General features: G+C 47.5%; 1 protein-coding gene across 4 annotated transcripts in view; it reads left to right on the forward strand.

Moving 5' to 3' along the window:
• Positions 1 to 3,355: 3,355 nt before the first annotated feature.
• The window catches only part of DCAF8 (DDB1 and CUL4 associated factor 8), a 41,612-nt gene continuing 27,516 nt past the window's right edge, over positions 3,356 to 17,451 (forward strand). Inside the window, exons 1-3 of one of the 4 annotated variants that reach the window (XM_047839643.1) lie at positions 3,356 to 3,494; positions 4,538 to 4,610; positions 16,882 to 16,956. In XM_047839643.1, coding sequence (XP_047695599.1) covers positions 16,908 to 16,956 — 49 coding nt within the window. In that variant the 5' untranslated portion in view covers positions 3,356 to 3,494; positions 4,538 to 4,610; positions 16,882 to 16,907. Of the gene's footprint in view, positions 3,819 to 4,537; positions 4,611 to 16,881; positions 16,957 to 17,451 lie in introns of all 4 variants that reach the window. The other 3 variants (XM_047839642.1, XM_047839641.1, XM_047839644.1) reach the window with 3 other exon arrangements.

A 17,451-nucleotide genomic window follows, 5' to 3' on the forward strand; every position in this document is an offset into this window, starting at 1 on the left:
TCATGCTCTGTCTCTCTCTGTCTCAAAAGTAAATAAACGTTAAAAAAAAAAATTTTTTTTAAAAAAAATAAATAAAAGTGCCATTGGCTATCAGGTATGTGAGTCTAGAGCTTGAAGAAGCCTGGATCGGCAATAAAGACTGGGACATGGATGGTAGTCCCAACTGTCAGAATGGATAAGATCACTTTGGAAGAACACTTAGAATGAAGAGTGAGAACAGCTCATGAAATAAATGGTCAAGTGATATAAATAGAACTATGACACACAGTGTCACAGAAATCCGTGAGATTGGATATTTAGAAGGGGTGACGATCATCACAACGTCAAATGCAATAGGCGAGCCCAAAATAAGATTTGGTGGCAATAGCAATGGTGTCCAAAGCAGTGAGCATAGAAACCAGATCACAGAGTGGGAGGTTTTCATCTCCAGAGCTCCACCAAAGTCACTCTTGTTGAGGTCTTAACCTCCATGTTTCCAAATCCAGTGGTCGGTTTTTAGCCCTCAGACTCTTAAACAGGAATGAGAGTTGATAGTGCCCTTCTTGAAACATTAAAAAAATTTGTTTTATAGGATTCCTTGCTCTTTGGGGTTTTAAGTTCTTTTTTCTTGGTTGCCCCTTAAAAAAATTTTTTTTTAATGTTTATTTATTTTTGAGAGAGACAGAGACAGAATGCCAGTGGGTTAGGGGCAGAGAGAGAGAGAGGGAGACACAGAATCGGAAGCAGGCTCCAGGCTCCGAGCCGTCAGCACAGAGCCCAGCGCGGGGCTCGAACTCACGAGCTGTGAGATCATGACCTGAGCCGAAGTCAGACGCTCAACCGACTGAGCCACCCAGACACCCCTCTTGGTTGCTCCTTTTAAATAAATTTTGCTGGATATTTTTTCTCCCTGACCTTTACTAGTTGGAGTGCCTTGGGATTAGAGGGCCCAACTTATATATAGACTCTGCTTGTCTTCTCTTCCATGTTAACGAAGTAAGCACTCCCCACTCCATGGTTATAGATGCCATTTATACCTTAACAGCTCCCCAGTTTATACCAGCAATTGTCTTCTCCTATGAGCCTCAGATTCATATTTCAATTGTTTACTCAGTAGCTCCACTTGGAAATCTAATAGGCACCTCCAGTTCAACATGTCTAAAATAGAACTGGACATTTTTCCAACAAAAACCCTCCTCCTGCTCCCCCCTCCTGCCTGGAGTTCTATCTCAGTAAATGGCCCGACTGTTTATCCTGTTGCTCCAGTCCAAAAGCCCGAGAAAGCCCGACTCTTTATCTTGCACTCCAGACTCAATCTATTAGCAGGGCACCTCTGCCACCTTCCATGTTATTTCCTGAATCCGGTCACTTCCTGCCACTTCCACTGCAACACTAGTCTTGCAGATCTTTTGCAACAGCTTTCAGCTTCCATTTCGCCTCCCTGCAGACAGCGTTCAAAGAACCAACCAGACCAAATCTCTTCATTTATAAATCAGATCGTGTCACCTTTTTACTCAGAACCCTCCATGGCTTCCTAGCACCTGCCGGAGATGCAATCCTAAATCGTCTTCTTGGTCTATGAATCTGGGAGTAATCTCTGATCACGTTTCTCTAATCTCCTCTTTTGCCACACTGGCTGCCCTGCCATTCTTTGAATACACCAAGCCCACTCAAGCTCCAGGTCTTTTTACCTTGTTGTTTCCTCTGCCTAGAAGGTTCTTCCCCCAGTGTATATGATTCACTCCCTCACTTCAAATCTTTATTCAAATGTCACCTCGGCAGAGGGCCTTCCCCTGAACCGCCTCTGTAGAAGAGCACACCTACTCAGGTAACCCGCTTTTACCCTGCTTCATTTTCCACTAGTCTTCTTAATATTATTATCTTTGTGACCTTCCCCTCCCTTTACAGTCCCAACCCTCTGCACTGATAAATAAGTTCTGTGAATGCAGGAACGTCGGTGTGTTTTCCTCACTGCTTCAGCCCCAGTACCTAGGACAGGAGCTTACGGACGCTATAGGAATTCGGTATATGCTGATGGAGTGAATGAAAGAATGGTTGGAATGGGGAGGCATCAGACAGCTGCTTTGTGCTCTGGTCCTCTTCTAGATGTTGGGGTGACAAAGGTGACAAAGACATAGTTCCTGCCACTATAGAGCTTATATTCAATGGTATTTTCCAGTTACAAATACATAATTCTAGCTTAAATGTCACAGGTAAAAATCGTTATGAAAAAACAATGCAGAGTGAGAAGGCAGAGGAGGATGGTGGTGTGGGGTATCATTCTAGTTGGAACAGTCAAGAGCTGCCTCTCTGAAGGAGGAGGATTTCAGTAGAGATCTGAGTGGAGAGAGCAAGTCTAGTAAAGATCTGATAGAGGAAAATCCCGAGAGGGAACAAATGCAGAAGCCCTTAGGGATGGATCGTGCTTTGGCTGCAGCTAAGAGTGGAGAAGGCCAACAACGCTAGAGCAGAGGTAGGCAGTATGGGAGATGAAATCAGACAAATAGGTGCCCGGTCATGTAAGGCCTTCTTTGGAAGCCATTGTGTGCGTGTGTGTGCGTGTGTGTGCGTGTGTGTGTGTGTGTGTGAGAGATAGGGAAGCTTTGGGGGCCATAATGTGGCCTGACTTACATTTTAGGCCGCCAGTCTGGCTGCCTTCTAACTAGCAAGTCAATCATGGAAGTAGACAAACCAGCTAGGCGTTCATATGTTCATAAGTAACATACAATGCATTCTAATTGGATGGTAATGGTAGAGGTGAATGGGGTCAGGTTCTTGCACCGTGCCCTGGTCAGAATGCCCTGCGCCTCGCAGCAACCTTTCCAGGGATCTCCTGCAAGGTTCCTTCAGGTGTCAGAGCCAAGCAGCGTCCGCCACCAAGCCCATTCTGCGGAACTTGCGACATCCCCCCCCCCCCCCCCCCCCGCCTCCCCCCTTCGGAGAAACAGCCTCTTGAATCGCTCAGCTGCATCTGAAGCTTCCGAATCCCTTCATTTAAAAATGGGTAAATGGAAGCTCTCGCGGGGAAGCGGGTCTCAAAGGGATTGAAACCACTTAAGGAAACAAGGTCCTCAAAGGAAATGGGGTTTCCACAGGGAGCCTGGCAAGCACTGCCTGTTCCCAGTATTCAAAAACAGGGCGGAAATGGAGGCCGCCCAGGAGGTTGCCCTCCAGTCCGCTGGAAGGGAAATTCGGTTCCACCGCAGCCACAAGTCCGGGAGGCCCCCTACCCCCGCGTCTGCCCGCGGCCGTGCGAGAGGTGCGAGCCCCTCCAAGCACGCCGCGAAAACAGCTTCGCCTCACGGGAGCGCGCACGCGCCCCTTGCTCTGTTTGCCGTTGGCCCTAAGCCCCGCCCCTTCTGCGTCCTCCGCGGAGGGCTGGGAGCCGAGAGCTCGCGCGACCACTCTTCCTTCAGTCTTCTCCAGCACCTCGTCGCAAACGGGGCCGGAAAGCGTGGCGGCGCAGGCGCAAGCGCCGAGAGCGGAGGCGGTGGTGGTGGCGGCCGCTGGCCAGTGTAAGATGGCGGCGGCGTTGGTGGCGGCAGTGGACGGGGCGGCTGGGCCTGGAACAGTCGGAGCAGCCGCTGGCAGAAGGATGACCCAAGACGGGAAGCGGGCTGCTGAGCCTCGCCGGCTCCCGTGCTTGTAACTGCCCCAGCCGGACACCCCCCCCTTGACCTACCCGGTCCGTGTCTCGTTCCGGCTTGGCCTGACCCCCTCGCCCCTGGCCCGCTCCCCTTCAGGATAGATTGGATTCCTTTCCCAAGCTCCCGGGGCTCAGGTCTTCTCCTGGCCCTGACCCGAGTCTCCGCCGGGAGGACTGGCTGCCCTTGCCTCAGGTCAGCCCTGGGGTTGCCCCCAAGAGCCTGTCCCACGGTCCACAGGGACGGCTTTGCTGCTCGGGTGACCCGTTTGGGTGCGCGTGTTTACCCCCTTAGGCTGGGGGAAGCGGTCGCCCTGCGTCTCCCCGTCACCTCGGGGCCACCGCGCAGTGTGCCCCCCTCCCCCATCCCGAGTTCTCGGGCCCAGCACCTTGTACGGAAGGCCGAGGTCCAAGTCAGTTGCCGCCGTCTGGTCTCGCTCCCTTTGTAATACAATTCTCGCAGCTTGCTTCCCCTCACCCCCAGATCTTCCAGGGCCCCGCAGAACCGTACCATTTGCTCCCTGTTAGTTGGAAAGCATCTGGTGGCTTGAATTTCTGACTCATATGATTGTCGCTGGAGTCTCTGTAAACAAACCGGCACTAACGCTATCACATTCTCTCCGGGATTTCCCCCCTGCCCTGTGGCTTCTTGTTGAGAGGTTTGGTTATGGGTTAGCAGCGACAAGATTCAGGTTTTCCTTTTAAATGACTTTTAACGTTTTAGCGGAGCTGGGAGATGACTTGCCTGGTTCGTGGTGTTTCTGTAACTGCCTGGGTTATTTATGCAGTAGTCGGACTTACTCTGGTTTTAAACAGTGCCGAGGAGGTCTGAAAAGAAACTAAAATGTATTCACAGATATGTTGTGTTATGGTCAGTAGAGATACTTTTGCCATTTAAACTTTAACTTTTCTCAGCCCTTCAGTGAATCAACCGACCTATTTTCTCAGGAGCTCAGCCTGGCCCAACTTCAGTGATAAAGAAGGAAAGGTGAGTAGGAGTCGAAGGCATTTAAATTCCTGAGCCCAAGACAGACCCTACCCTGATGCCCAAGTGCTGACCACTACAGTCATAAAATTCCTACCCCAGTATCCCAAAGAGTTGGGGTGTTGTTCTTGGCTGTGTTCCAGCTCCGGTTAAATTACTTTGACAAGTTTTACGGGCTGTGGGCGTCTTGACTTTCTGTCCTAAACTGTTGCTGTGTATCTTCAAATAACGCACCCCCCCCCCACCTCGTTAAGCCTAGAAGGGAATGTGTCCCCCTCTTCCTTTATTCATTTGCCTTGTGTGTTGCTTTTCTGTGGATCGTGTTTCTTACGTTGTTAAAAGCTGGGAATTAGTCTGCCTGAGTTCTCTTCAGCCTTTTGTCAAATCGAGTCTCTTCCCTTCTCAGGGCTTTGCATTGTTATTTGTGTTTGGAGGAGAATCTTCAGCTGCTTGTCCCTGAAAGCTGGGAAGTGGTGCTGGGAGGTCGGCGTCCGAGTTCAGTCCACTTCAGAATGCCAGTTTTGCAGGACATCGTAGTAAAGTTGGGGTTAAAAAAAAAACCCAATCAGCTGCTCTTTAATAGCCGGTCTGAAGAATTTGGGGTCAGCCGAGGAATCATCTTGTGCATTCAACAGCACAGGCCAGGGTCAGAGAGGGAGTCAGAACATACTCGTAAACGTAGTTTTTGTAAGACTCCTGGGTTTCTGGTAGCGGAGGATAGTGCTGTGCTTGAAGTCCACGGGATGCGACAGAAGAGCTGAGTGGCTCTGGGAGGGAGGCCTGGCTGAGTCTTCATACGTTCAGGATAGGTAGTAGGTACAGGTTGAGTGGCACACTGCTGAGTTTTGTTCCGTGTGGTGGCCTGATTGGAACATCAGCCGGGCATGTTTGTGTGTCATTGAGACAGATAAGTACAGCCGTTAGAGCTGGACAGATCAGAACTTAACTACTGTACTAAGATTTATTGGCCACGTGACCTTGGGCAAGCTACTTAAACTTGTCTGACTCTTAATTGCCACGTCTCTAAAAGTGGGATAACGCCACTTACCTCCTACAGTCATTGTTGGTCTCGTGGGAGGGAACCTGTGTGAAGCTCTTATATTGTGCCTAGCACATGATAGACACTAAAAAAATGTCTTCTGTTTTCTTTACACATTGTTGCTATGGCTTTGAATAAGGCACGCGCCAGTTTCTACTTCTTTGCCTTCTGCTTTCCAACGTAGTTTCCTTTTTATTTTTTGTGAATCGTTTTTAACTGGCCAGCTTAGATGTCTGCTTTGTAGGCACCCATCTACAGTTATCTTCTGAACATGATTGGAGTCAGTGTGGTGGGGGTTCAAGACCAGAGAACAGCGGAAATAATTAGATGTCCGTGTGTATGTGTCTCTCTAAATAAATGCATTCTTAGACTAAACATCAGTGTATCTCCTTAGTTCATCGCCTCCTTCTCTTGGTCTCTGTTCATGCACACCTGGTCAGCGTTGACACGAGGATTGGAATTCCTTCCCTTGCTGCTTCAGTGTTCACTGCCTCTGCTCCAGCTACCCCTTATGCCTTTTCCTTTTTTGCCTTGACGAGAATACATTTTTTCAAGCTATTGGGCTCTGCAGTGACCCCCATCAATAGATCATCAGAGGCCTAGACCATGAAAAGGTCTCCTTGTTCTCGGAAGTGAGTCTGGGCTAGGGAGCTAGGAGTGTGGAGCGTTTTATTTCATCTCCCCAGCTGGCCCGTCTTAACAGCATGATGGCATAGATGCAGGTTTTTAACCTTCTCTTGTTGGCTTTTCTTCTACATTTTTGGGGGAGGTGAGGGCACATGAAAATTCAAGTGTTGATCACGTCGCAATGAAATCAACTGTATTCATTCAGGCCAGTGACCAAATTAGACTTGGTCAGCTTTCGTTACCACCACCACCAAAAGTAGACTTGGGTAGAGGGTGTTGAGGTGGACTGAGACTGCATTATTATTATTATTATTATTATTATTATTATTATTATTATTTTTTACTGTTTTTATTCATTCATAGAGCGAGAGAGAGTGAGCGAGCACGAGTTGGGGAGGAGCAGAGAGAGACAGAGATACAGAATCTAGAACAGGCTCCAGGCTCTGAGCTGTCAGCACAGAGCCCGACACGGGGCTCGAACTCACGAGCCCTGAGATCATGATCTGAGCCGAAGTCAGATGCTTAACCGACTGAGCTACCCAGGCGCCCTGATCTATTACTTAGGTTTTTGTGAGATCTGGAGATCTGTGTTGGGAGAGGGGTGGGGTGGGAGGAGAAAAGGAGATGTGTTGAAAAAGGTATAACTTTGTTCCTTATTACTCTGTGTGCTGGGTGAGAATCTCTCCTCCCCCAGGGGTTTCACCTTCTGTGCTTCAGGTGACATCTGTGTATATAGTGAACCAGTATTCTTAGTTTGTGGGCCACAACGATAAAATTCTTACTTTTCTGAAGTTATTTTATATTTCAGGGCGTCGCATGAGAATTGTCGCACCTTAGTAGGAAGTATTTCCTAGCATGGCTGAGTGGGAGGGTAGGTATGCTTGTGACTGTGACCTTAGTTCCCACCGCCAGCCTGACAGGGCACTGTATACAGCAGTCTGTGGAATGTATAGGAACCAGTACCAGTGCTGTGATCCTTAGCGTTCACTAGGATCAACCTAAGACAAGCTTGTCTGCAGAGAGAGTAAAAGAAAGCAGCCTTTTTGTGGCCTGTTTAAAACAATACTGACATTTCAAAAGCAAAAGGACTCTAGAAGACATTCTGCAGAAGTGTGCCCTGTTGTGGGAGACTGAGACCTTCGAGTTTCATGCTCTCGGTCCTGTGTTCTATCAGGTGAGTTGCAGTGACTAATTAACCTTTGTTTTCAGGAGATAGATTTGTTTCTGGATTGTTTCTACTGGAGAAAAGTTATTCTAAACATGTCTAGGAATTTTCCGGATTATAAAAGACAGAATTAAGAGGTTTTTTTTTTTTTGCATAACATTGGCATTAAAGTTAGTCGTTAAGACTGAATTAGCTTTTTCTTTTTTAAAAAAACAAATTATCAGTAAGCCAAGATAATCGGCTTACACTCAACCAATTTGGAACCCCGGGCAACTAACTGGAAGAATTGAACCAGCAGTGGACGCGGAGGTAGTGACACGTGTATATCTTCATGTCAAAGCTACCTGCCAATGATTTTAGGTTAGCTTCACAGTAATAATGAAAACTTCATCTTAATGTTTTCGTGCATATAATAGAGGAACTGTGCCACGGTTAGGATTGGTCAGAAATTCTTGTTTACTGATTCAGTTATTTTCTTGGAGAAGAAAGTCCTTGAAAGGTCTTTGAAAGTTAGTGTGTGATGAATTTTGTGACTCGGTCACGCTTCTTTAGAGCAGGCCTTTATCTGTGTCTCTGTAGGACCTGGTTTCTGGGCCAGAAGCCCACTTTCTCAAGTGCTACCTTCACCTCTGGAGTGTGCATGCTAAAGATAAATTAATGAACTGAGTCTGCCCTGAGTTTGCAGATAGGGCCTGGGGAGTGACTAATATGACACAGATGGCATCTTTTTAATGAAATGGAGTATGTGTAATGGATTGGGTTATTGGCGACGTTTTTGGTATCGCGTGTGAGAGGTTAGATTTTTGCTCTTGTCGTTGGTACGGATCCTGTGTAAGGAGGCCTGTCCCCAAGTTCTAACGTGGAGCATCCATGCTTGCCTCTCATGTCATTTTGTTGTTGTTCTGGTTTTTCTCAGCCATCTGGAAACCTGTCGTAGGATTTACCTCTAGTGGTAGCCAGGAGGCTGTATTCCCCTGGTGTAGTTTAAGCACTGCCACATCATCAGACGTGTTTTTGACCTTATTTTAGGACCCAGCATTAAGACTCTTCCCTCTCACCTAGTGCAGGTAGGAGGGCACTTCTTGAGGTTTTGAGACTTTCCGTTTTACTGTTTTATTAGAAGTTCTATCTTTGGAGCATCACACTTCCATCTCCTTTCCAGCGATTAAAGAACAGTTTGCAGTGTGAGTGCAGAAACTGGTAACGGGGGCTGGATTCTCATGTAAAGGTAAATCATTTCATCGTGGAAACACAGTGGAGTTTCCTTGGAAATGAATTTTCCTTAGAATCATTTAAACTGAGGTAAATGGGCTTAAATGTTGTCATAAAAGGTCCCTTAAGTCTGTTGCCGCAGACAGCACTTAAGGTTTAGAGCGCATTCCTAACATACTCTGAAATACTGTTACTAGAATTAAAGCCAATAAACTGTAAACACAGGACATTTGGAATTACCAACAGGGAGAGGAGGCATTCATCCAAAGGAGGGAAGAAGTTTCTTGTTCATAGTATAGTTGATGCAGGTATTCTTTATTTTCTTCCTCGTCACCTGTGAGGATTGCTTTGAGGTCCTCACCTTGGCCATCCGGTGAGCCTTCAAGAGGGAGAAGAACTCAGAGAGAGGCACCTGGGTATATTGCTTTACCTGTAGTTCGTAGAGCATGGATGCGCTCGAGAGATATTGGCAGATCTCTGAGTCTTTAAAAGGCCAATGAGAACAGGTAAACAGATTTCCTAGACTTAGAACCGTGTCCTCATTTGTGTACAGTGTTTGGAAGATCATTGCTGGGTGGTGAAGACGCCCAGGCTTCTCTAGGAAATGTGGTCTGGAACCAGAAATGAGAAGCCAGAAAGAAAATACACGTACCTCCCCGGTACAGACAAGCTCTTTGCAAAAATGTCTTTAATTCTCTAAACCAGCTTCTGCAGGGTAATGGTATCGTCCCATTTTATAGGAGGAGAAACAAACGTAAAAGTGAGTGGTAGAGGCAGAGTCAGACCCAGGTCCGACTGACACCAGAAACCCTTCTGTTCTACCAGATTCTGTCTTTAAAAACCGGACTCTTCAGTGCCGAGTGATGAAGCAAATGAGCTCAAAGGAAGAATTCGGTGTTTCTTATAAGAGCGTATCTAAAGACTAAAAGGTCTGTTCACACGACTGCATAAATAAAAACATTTCTGGGGCGCCTGGGTGGTTCAATCGGTTAAGCGTCCGACTTCGGTTCAGGTCACGATCTCGCGGTTTGTGGGTTCGAGCCCCGCGTCGGGCTCTGTGCCGACAGCTCGGAGCCTGGAGCCCGCTTCCGATCCGGTGTCTCCCTCTTTCTCTGCCCCTCCCCTGCTCGCGCTCTCTCTCTCTCTCAAAAGTAAACATTAAAAAAATTAAAAAAAAATACTGAATTGTTTAAACATGGGTCTCAGGTGATGATTGATTGGTAGACCGATGAATTTTTTCAGGAAATAACTAATGGACTCAGCTGAAGAGATAACTGAGTCCTTTTATGATCCTTGAAGAGGGAGGAAATGACATTCTCCCTTCATATCTGAGGTAATTCCATGGACAGCTTCTCTGACTCTTCGAGCCTTTTCTCAGTACGCGTCTTTCTGGGCTTCTCCGTGGCATTTGAAATGGGAATTCTCTCTTTCTCCCTCTCTCTCTACATGGACCGTCCCCACCTTCTCGAAACCTTTTTATCTCTTGACTTCCAAGACACCTAGCCCTCCTTATTCCTTCCGCTCTCCTGAGCGTTTTCCTGCCTCCCTCTTACTTCTTTCTCCAAGGGTAGATGTTAACCTGGGATTGTTTCCTCGGACTCTCTCACCTTTCTCGGGTACATACGTTTTTGTTGTTGAGTGAGGTGAAGTTTATAAGGTAGTTGATTTTGAAGCTTCTCCGTGTAAGTCGTTCCCAAGTCTGTATCTCTGACCCTGATTTCTCAAATTTCAGACCCACACTTGTTTTCTGCTCCCTTCCTGACGTGTCGACTTGGATTTTAAACATAAAATCAAATTCATCTCTTCTCCCGCATGCCAGCTTCTCATTTGTGGGATTGACTTCCCTTGGGCACCCAGCCTCAAGCTTGTCTTTTTGACTTTGTGAGCTTCATAACTACCATTGAGCCATCAGTTTTACCTCTACAGGGTTCTCACATCAACTCTCTTCTTTTAATGTCTTCTGCCACCAGCCTAAGACAGGTGCTGCTCATCGCTTTTTACCTCAACAACCATGGCAGCCTTTAAACTGGTTTGTCCTTCCGTTTTTGTCCGTTTCTGTCGGTCTTATTATCCTTGACAAAACAATCTTCCTGATGCCTAATACACACACACACACACACACACAAACACACACACCCCTACACCTCCTGCACTCCTTAACTAATCAGCTGTACCCCACCAGCCAGCCAAACCAGACTTGAACATGTTTTTCATCCTCCATGTATTTTCTCATCCTTGTCCTGGTCTTTCTCACCTTTACGCCCTGAAACCCTGTCCTGCCTTTAAAGCCCAGTTTATCTTTTTTGTAACCGTGATTGGTGCTTGGATCACTTGTATCGTAGTTGTGTACTCATTTTTCCTAATCGATGATCGGCTGCAGAGGGGATCATGACTGCCTTGTCTGTATTTGTAGCTCCTGTATTGCCTTGTACGTTGTTGTGTTAGTAGCTTGTCTGTGTGTAGATGGGCCACTGGGTGGTGCCAGAGCCCTATAATCGGGATAAGCAGGGGCAGCCCGAGTGCCGTGCAGTTAGGTTGCCTTGTGCTGTGAAGTCTGCACAACAAAAAACTGATGGACATTAACTTCCCTGACCCGGAAGCACGTAGGGTCTCTTTCTGCTCCTCCGTCCAGCTTACCAGGGGAGACCGGGCAGTGTGGTCATCCCCTCCAGGCACTTAATAGAGAGTGGCCCAGAACCTGCCCCCCTGGAAACGTGGTTTCTAGTATGAGTTTCAGTTTCCTTGGGGTTATCCTTTGAATTTCAGTGCGTGAGGTTGTCTGATGAATAAACTCCATACCGATGGAGTGTGGCTGGTGGCCGGAAGGTTGGCCAGAAGTGTTTATTGTGAAGTAAAGAAATAGTAAGGTGAGGAGAAAGGATTGAAAATGAGCCATTTCAGCTTGAACTCCACAATTGGGGATGGGGAAAGTAGGACTGGTCGATTCCAGATGGACCGCAGAGCCCAGGGCAAAGAGGTAAATTAGGCCCGTGGATGGAGATTGGCCCTGAACAGCTGTCCTGTGATGGGGGTGTTGGGACGTCTGTCCTCCCAAGAGCACCCCGAGACCGTGTGGCTCTCTGGTAGGTGTTTTACCAATAATTGAAGTATTTCCTACCACTGTTTCTCAGTTTCAGAGGAAATTCTAAAACTTTGCTCCAACTCCGGGTGTCGGTATAGGAGAGCGGGGCCCTTGACTCGCAGAGGGAGGCGCACCACGCCAGGCACCGGGCCGCCCGGAGCGCTCTGGGCTCGTGTGTCGGTGAGCTCGGGTCTCGGTAAAGGGAGCAGTGGCGGTACCGTTTGGAGGAGTAGATGTGCCCGTCGGGCCTATTTTCCTAGCAAAGGAGTTAAAATGAAATTTAGGAGAAATTTGAAAAATAAAAGCAGTAAGTATACAAAATAACAGTACAACCACTGGAACTATTTTGAACTGCTTTCGTTTCTTGATACGTTTAGCTGTCACCAACTAGGTGTTGGGGTCTTTTAGAAGTTTAGGCTTCATCTTGCCTATCTTGCCTTTTTTTTTTTTTTTTTAGTGTTTATTTGTTTTGAGAGAGAGGCAGGGGTAGGGGCGTGGGGGGGAGAGCATTCCAAGCAGGGGACATGGGGCTCAAACTCACAAACTGTGAGATCATGACCGGGGTCGGACGCTTACCCGACTGAGCCACCCGGGCACCCCTCGCTTGCCTTTAATGGTGCTGCTGGTAAGTCACGGGCAGCTTTGGTCACAGTAAAATTCCTCCCGCACTTTCTTTTTCAAACAAGAAGACCTGATGTTTTGCCTTCATTTACTGTGGTGTGTTGACCACTTTAGCTGACTTGTTACTGTCACAGGCTTGAGAATTTAGTATTTAAAAAAAAAAATTGTTTTTTTAGTGTTTATTTACTTTTGAGACAGCGAGAGACAGAGCATGAACGGGGGAGAGTTAGAGAAAGGGAGACACAGAATCCGAAGCAGGCTCCAGGCTCCAAGCTGTCAGCCCAGAGCCCCACGCGGGGCTCAAACTCACAACCCGTGAGATCATGACCTGAGCTGAAGTCGGATGCTTGACCGACTGAGCCACCCAGGCGCCCCATGAGAATTTAGTATTTTTAATTTTTAATGATTATCCTTTACATTTTGCCCAACTTCTTCCCCCTGCCTCCTTTCTCTCATTCTCTTTCGTTTGGCCAAATTTATTGAGGAATCATTCACATACAGTAAAATCTATGCCTTTTTTCAGTGACCTGTTCTGTGGACTCTGACAAACGCATACTCACATAACACCACCACCCACGGTCGAGGCGGACAACAACTCCGTCGTTTCTAGAAGTCTTCTTGTGCCTGGTCGTTGTCCATTCTCCACCCCCATCCAGCAACCACTGATCTGCTGTCTGTCCCCGTAGTTTATCTTTTCTAGAATGTCCCATGAGAGGAATCCTGTTACGTAGCTGCTTGAGTCTTGCTTTTTTGACTTAGCATGACGTATTTGCGACCCGTCCTCGTTGCTGTGTGTGTCAGTAATCCACTCCTTTTTATTGCTCTGTAGTAGTTTATTGTGAGAGAGAGAGAGAGAGAGAGAGAGAGAGAGAGAGAGAGAGAGAAAGCGTGAGTGGAGGAGGAACAGAGAGAGAATCCCAAGCAGGCTCTGCACCGTCAGCCCAACGCAGGGCTCCAGTTCACAAACTGCGAGATCATGGCCTGAGCTGAAGTGGGACGCTTAATCGCCTGAGCCACCCAGGCGCCCCCACAAAGTACTCTCGTACACTGTATTAACTGCCTCTTTGCTTGGTTTTTAGTTAGTATTTTGTCATATATTTGGTTAAAACTTTAAGGCCTTTTCCTTAAGACAGGAGAGATCTAGGTCACTGGCCTTTCTTGGGTAGAAATTAAAATGACACCTGGATCTTTTTCCCCCATCCCCCAGTAGTTTACTCTTTAACCTTCTGTTTGGCAGGGGTTATGGTTATTTTTAGAGTGTAGGCAGCAGGGCTAATCTAATTAAACTCCCCCAGCTACCTGGGACAGTGAGCTCATCAATCAGCTCCTCCGAGCTCAGATTCGTTTGCTCTGGACTGAATTTTACATGGAAATTGATCAAGGTAAAAGCAGTGGATTTGCTGGGAATGTAGTGCATTAAAAAATGAAGAAAGCAATTTATGTTTGGGTCAAGTAGGGTCCCTAGCCTCTGATTATAAAATAACCATCATCTTTGATGGCGGCGGAGACTCTAGAGCGGTTCTTATACTTGAGACCTAGGGCCCTGTCATAGCATCTTAGCCTGTTTTCAGTTGGACACTTGAGTTCCTGCCCCAGAGTTGAGATGGCGTTAAACTTCTTCATTCTGACAGAAATTTATATGATAAGAACAACAACTCCTTTCCAAAGTGATTGTATTTTATTGTCATCATTTCTTGGCTTTTTAAAAAAGTGGTCCTCCTGAGGGGGAAGGTGTGCACCCAGAGGGGTATGGAATGTGGTCCGGTGGTGTATAGAGAAAGAATGTTGGAATTTTTTTTCCCGCTACAAACGTTAAATGTAATATTTAATGTGAATCGGTTAGATAACGTGTATGTACATGCACGCACACATATTCGGGATTCATGGTAAAAATTTTCACCGATAGGGGTTTATAATCCGTTTTGAGACCACTGCTCCAGAGCGTCCTTCTGCAGAACGTTTAACGTAGAATTCTGCTTATCTCGACCGTCTCTGGAGTTAACCACTACTGTTTTACAAAAAGAGAAAAATGAAGCCTCAGGAAGGTTAAGTAGCTCATCCAAAGTCAGAAAGGATGCTAATGGCTTACTCATGCTGCAACCCTGGACTAATTTTCAATCTACAACTAATTTTGCTAAACTCCATGGCCCCTAAGATGTGACCTTCAGAAGCTATCTGCCTTCCAAGTCCGTGATTAAACAGAGTTGGCATAAGCATTCACGGGGTTGTCCCTGTTTCTGAATTTAGCGATACGTTCCGTCAGCTTTCTTCCTCACGAAGAAGATCTCATTTTGCAAGAACCGTAAGCCATTTTCCCCGGACGACCAGCTCTGCAGCCTGGGGTTGAACCGTGAGGCCCTGCTCTCCCCCTCGCCAAGCTAGGAGCTCTGGCTTCTCCTGGCCCCGGAGGCCGGGAGCGCGGCTGTGTTTTCAGGCACCGACCTGAGTCTGCAGCTCAGGCCGTCTGGGCCTCTGGAGGAGTTGGTGCAGTTCGGGCTCGAGAAGGGGTCTCCGGAGCCACTTTCTTCTTTGGAGGTGGATGATGGTGAGGTGGAAAGTAGGGGCCGGTTGAGAGGTTTGCTCCTGGAGGTCAGAAACCTCAGGTCTCTCCTCAGTTGACCATCATCATGTGTGCTTGTGACCTGAGGTTTTTAATCTTAAAGTAGCACAGCTTGTTTTCCTTACCCTGCGGGACTTTTGCAGTTTAAATAGAATGGATTTCAGCCCCGGGTGGGGAAGAAGATGCTGCGAGATGCTAAAGAGTAGAAACAGGGACTGCTGCCAGGAGAGGCCGGTGCTGTGTGCAGAACGCTCACAACACGCCGCCTCCGAGCAGCAGCGGGAGGAAACCAGCCGGCCCCGCGGACCGCTCTTCGCCCGTCGTTTTCCGCGCGGCTTCACAAATCTGTGCTTTGTTGGCATTGTCTCCCAGCACCCTTCCAGGTCCTTCCCCAGACTCGGCCTTGGTCCTGCCTGTGCATTATTTCCACCCCCCGCCCTGGGCTGCGGAGCGAGCCTTGGGCAGCTGTCTCTTGGCAGGGGACACTTGCTGAAGCAACTTGGATTTCTGTAGAGGAGAGTAGGGGGTAAGGATGCGGGCGGGGCTGCTTCTGGGATAATTGTTATGGGAATGAAAGGGCTGTTGAAAGATTAGAAGCCAGTGTGCCTGGGTACGAGGACCGGAGTCATAATCATACTTTGTCTTTTACCAGTGCCTTTTGTCCAGGCACTGAAAGGGCTTCACAAAATTCTAGTCTGAATAATATTATTCTTCGCTCTTTGGAATTTGCTCGAGGTGGGAGTGAGGCTCTGTAAAAATAATGAATGTGTTATAGTGGCATAAGAGGAAAAAAAGCTAGGTACCCCGGTTCCCAGACAGAGCTTCGCCGAAAAGATAAATCTGGTGAAAGTTGGTGGAGTTAGGTGCAATAATGTTTGCTGTTTTATGAAACGGACTGAGATGGAAACGTCACCCTCTTCTTCCCCGGCTTTGTACTCGGTGACTTACTTGTAAGAGGAAGAAAGAAACCTTAGGTTCTTTCTTGGGGGCAAGGCGCTCCTTGCTCCTGAATTCTAATTCGGCTTTGCTTCTTGTCGTCCTTAGTTAATGTCTGTGCCTGTAAGTTTGAAGCTAGGCATCTGAGCAAACAAAGCCCAAGCTCTCGCCCCAAGAGCTTGGTGTCTTCTGTCTCTGTTGACTTGTGTGTCAGATGATATTCAGAGTCTGGCCTGGCCCTCTGCTTCATGTTATGAAGATGGTGTTTCATAAAATTTATGGACACATCTGACTGAATTTACAGCAGAAGATTCCTGCCTAGAGGGCAATGCTGAAGCTAGCTTTTTGTGTTCAGGCTCTCTGCTTGTAGTACCTGTCACTGGATATATGCCTGCTGGTTCAGGTTTTATTTCAGTTCCTTCCTTTCCATCTGAAAAATCATTGCCAGTTACTCAGGTAAAGAGATAGCAGTTGACCTCCCAAAGATACTGCCTCTTTATGGAATTTAGACATGGGGGAGGGGGGCCTGATAGGATTTTCAGCAGCTGAGAAGCCCTGTTGAGCACAGACTCAAAAAGTTTTTTTTTTAAAGCTTTAAAAAAAAAGTTCACTTATTTTGAGAGAGAAAGCAGGAGTGGGGGAGGGGCAGAGAGAGAGAAGTAGAGAGAGAATCCCAAGCAGGCTCCGTGCTGCCAGCACAGAGCCCAGTGCGGGACTCAGTCTCACAAAACAGGAGATCATGATCTGAGCCGAAATCAAAGAGTCGGACGCTTAACCGACTGAGCCACCCAGGTGCCCCCCAAGATATTTTTTAAAGTAATCTCTACTTTAAACCCCCAACATGGGGTTTGAACTTAACCCCTATATCAAGTGAGAGTCACATGCTCCAGGGACTGAGCCAGCCAGGCACCCCTCAAAAAGTCATTTTTATGAAAACGATAAAGGCTGTGCGTTGTTAAATCTCCTGTCCCTTTTCTCTTCTCTCCCAGACTATTTCCTAATTGTTTCCTTGTCTTCCTCTCCTAAATGCAGGCTGGCTACGGTAAACATCGCTCAAGATGTCCAGCAAAGGGAACGGCGCAGAAGGCAAAACAGACTTAGCCAACGGTAAGGGGCCACCTGAGGGTCTCCTCCTCCCCCAGGGAAAGTGGAGGCCTGGAGTTTAGTGGAGGGAAGGACATCTTTCCTAAGAGTGGACCTTTCCTGCGCTGTTTTGTGTGTAGGAAACAAGGAGTTGTGGGAAGGTGCGTTTCCCCACTTGTGATGAGAGGTCTCTTTCTGTGGTAGCTTATAGTTCGATAGAGCTAGTGGACGACAGACGGAGTTACAGCCTGGACCGACTGGAGTCAGGGCTTGCTTGCTTGCTTTGTAGGGTCTTGGCAAGTGTTAAATCACTGGGTCGAGGGCAGGTTTGAAGGTAGAATGTCGGGATTTTGACATGGGTTATTCAATCAGTGCTTGAACCCTGAGCCAGCTTCTTAACTGAGAAATGTCCTTCAAATGCATAGAATTGGGCAGCACAAGAGTCTAGCGTTCCTCAACACCTTGCGGGCCAGGACTACAGGCTAAATTCTAGTTGATGTGATTGGTGGAACAGTGAAG

Source organism: Prionailurus viverrinus, chromosome F1 (assembly GCF_022837055.1).
Source record: "Prionailurus viverrinus isolate Anna chromosome F1, UM_Priviv_1.0, whole genome shotgun sequence".
NCBI classification, from domain to species: domain Eukaryota; kingdom Metazoa; phylum Chordata; class Mammalia; order Carnivora; family Felidae; genus Prionailurus; species Prionailurus viverrinus.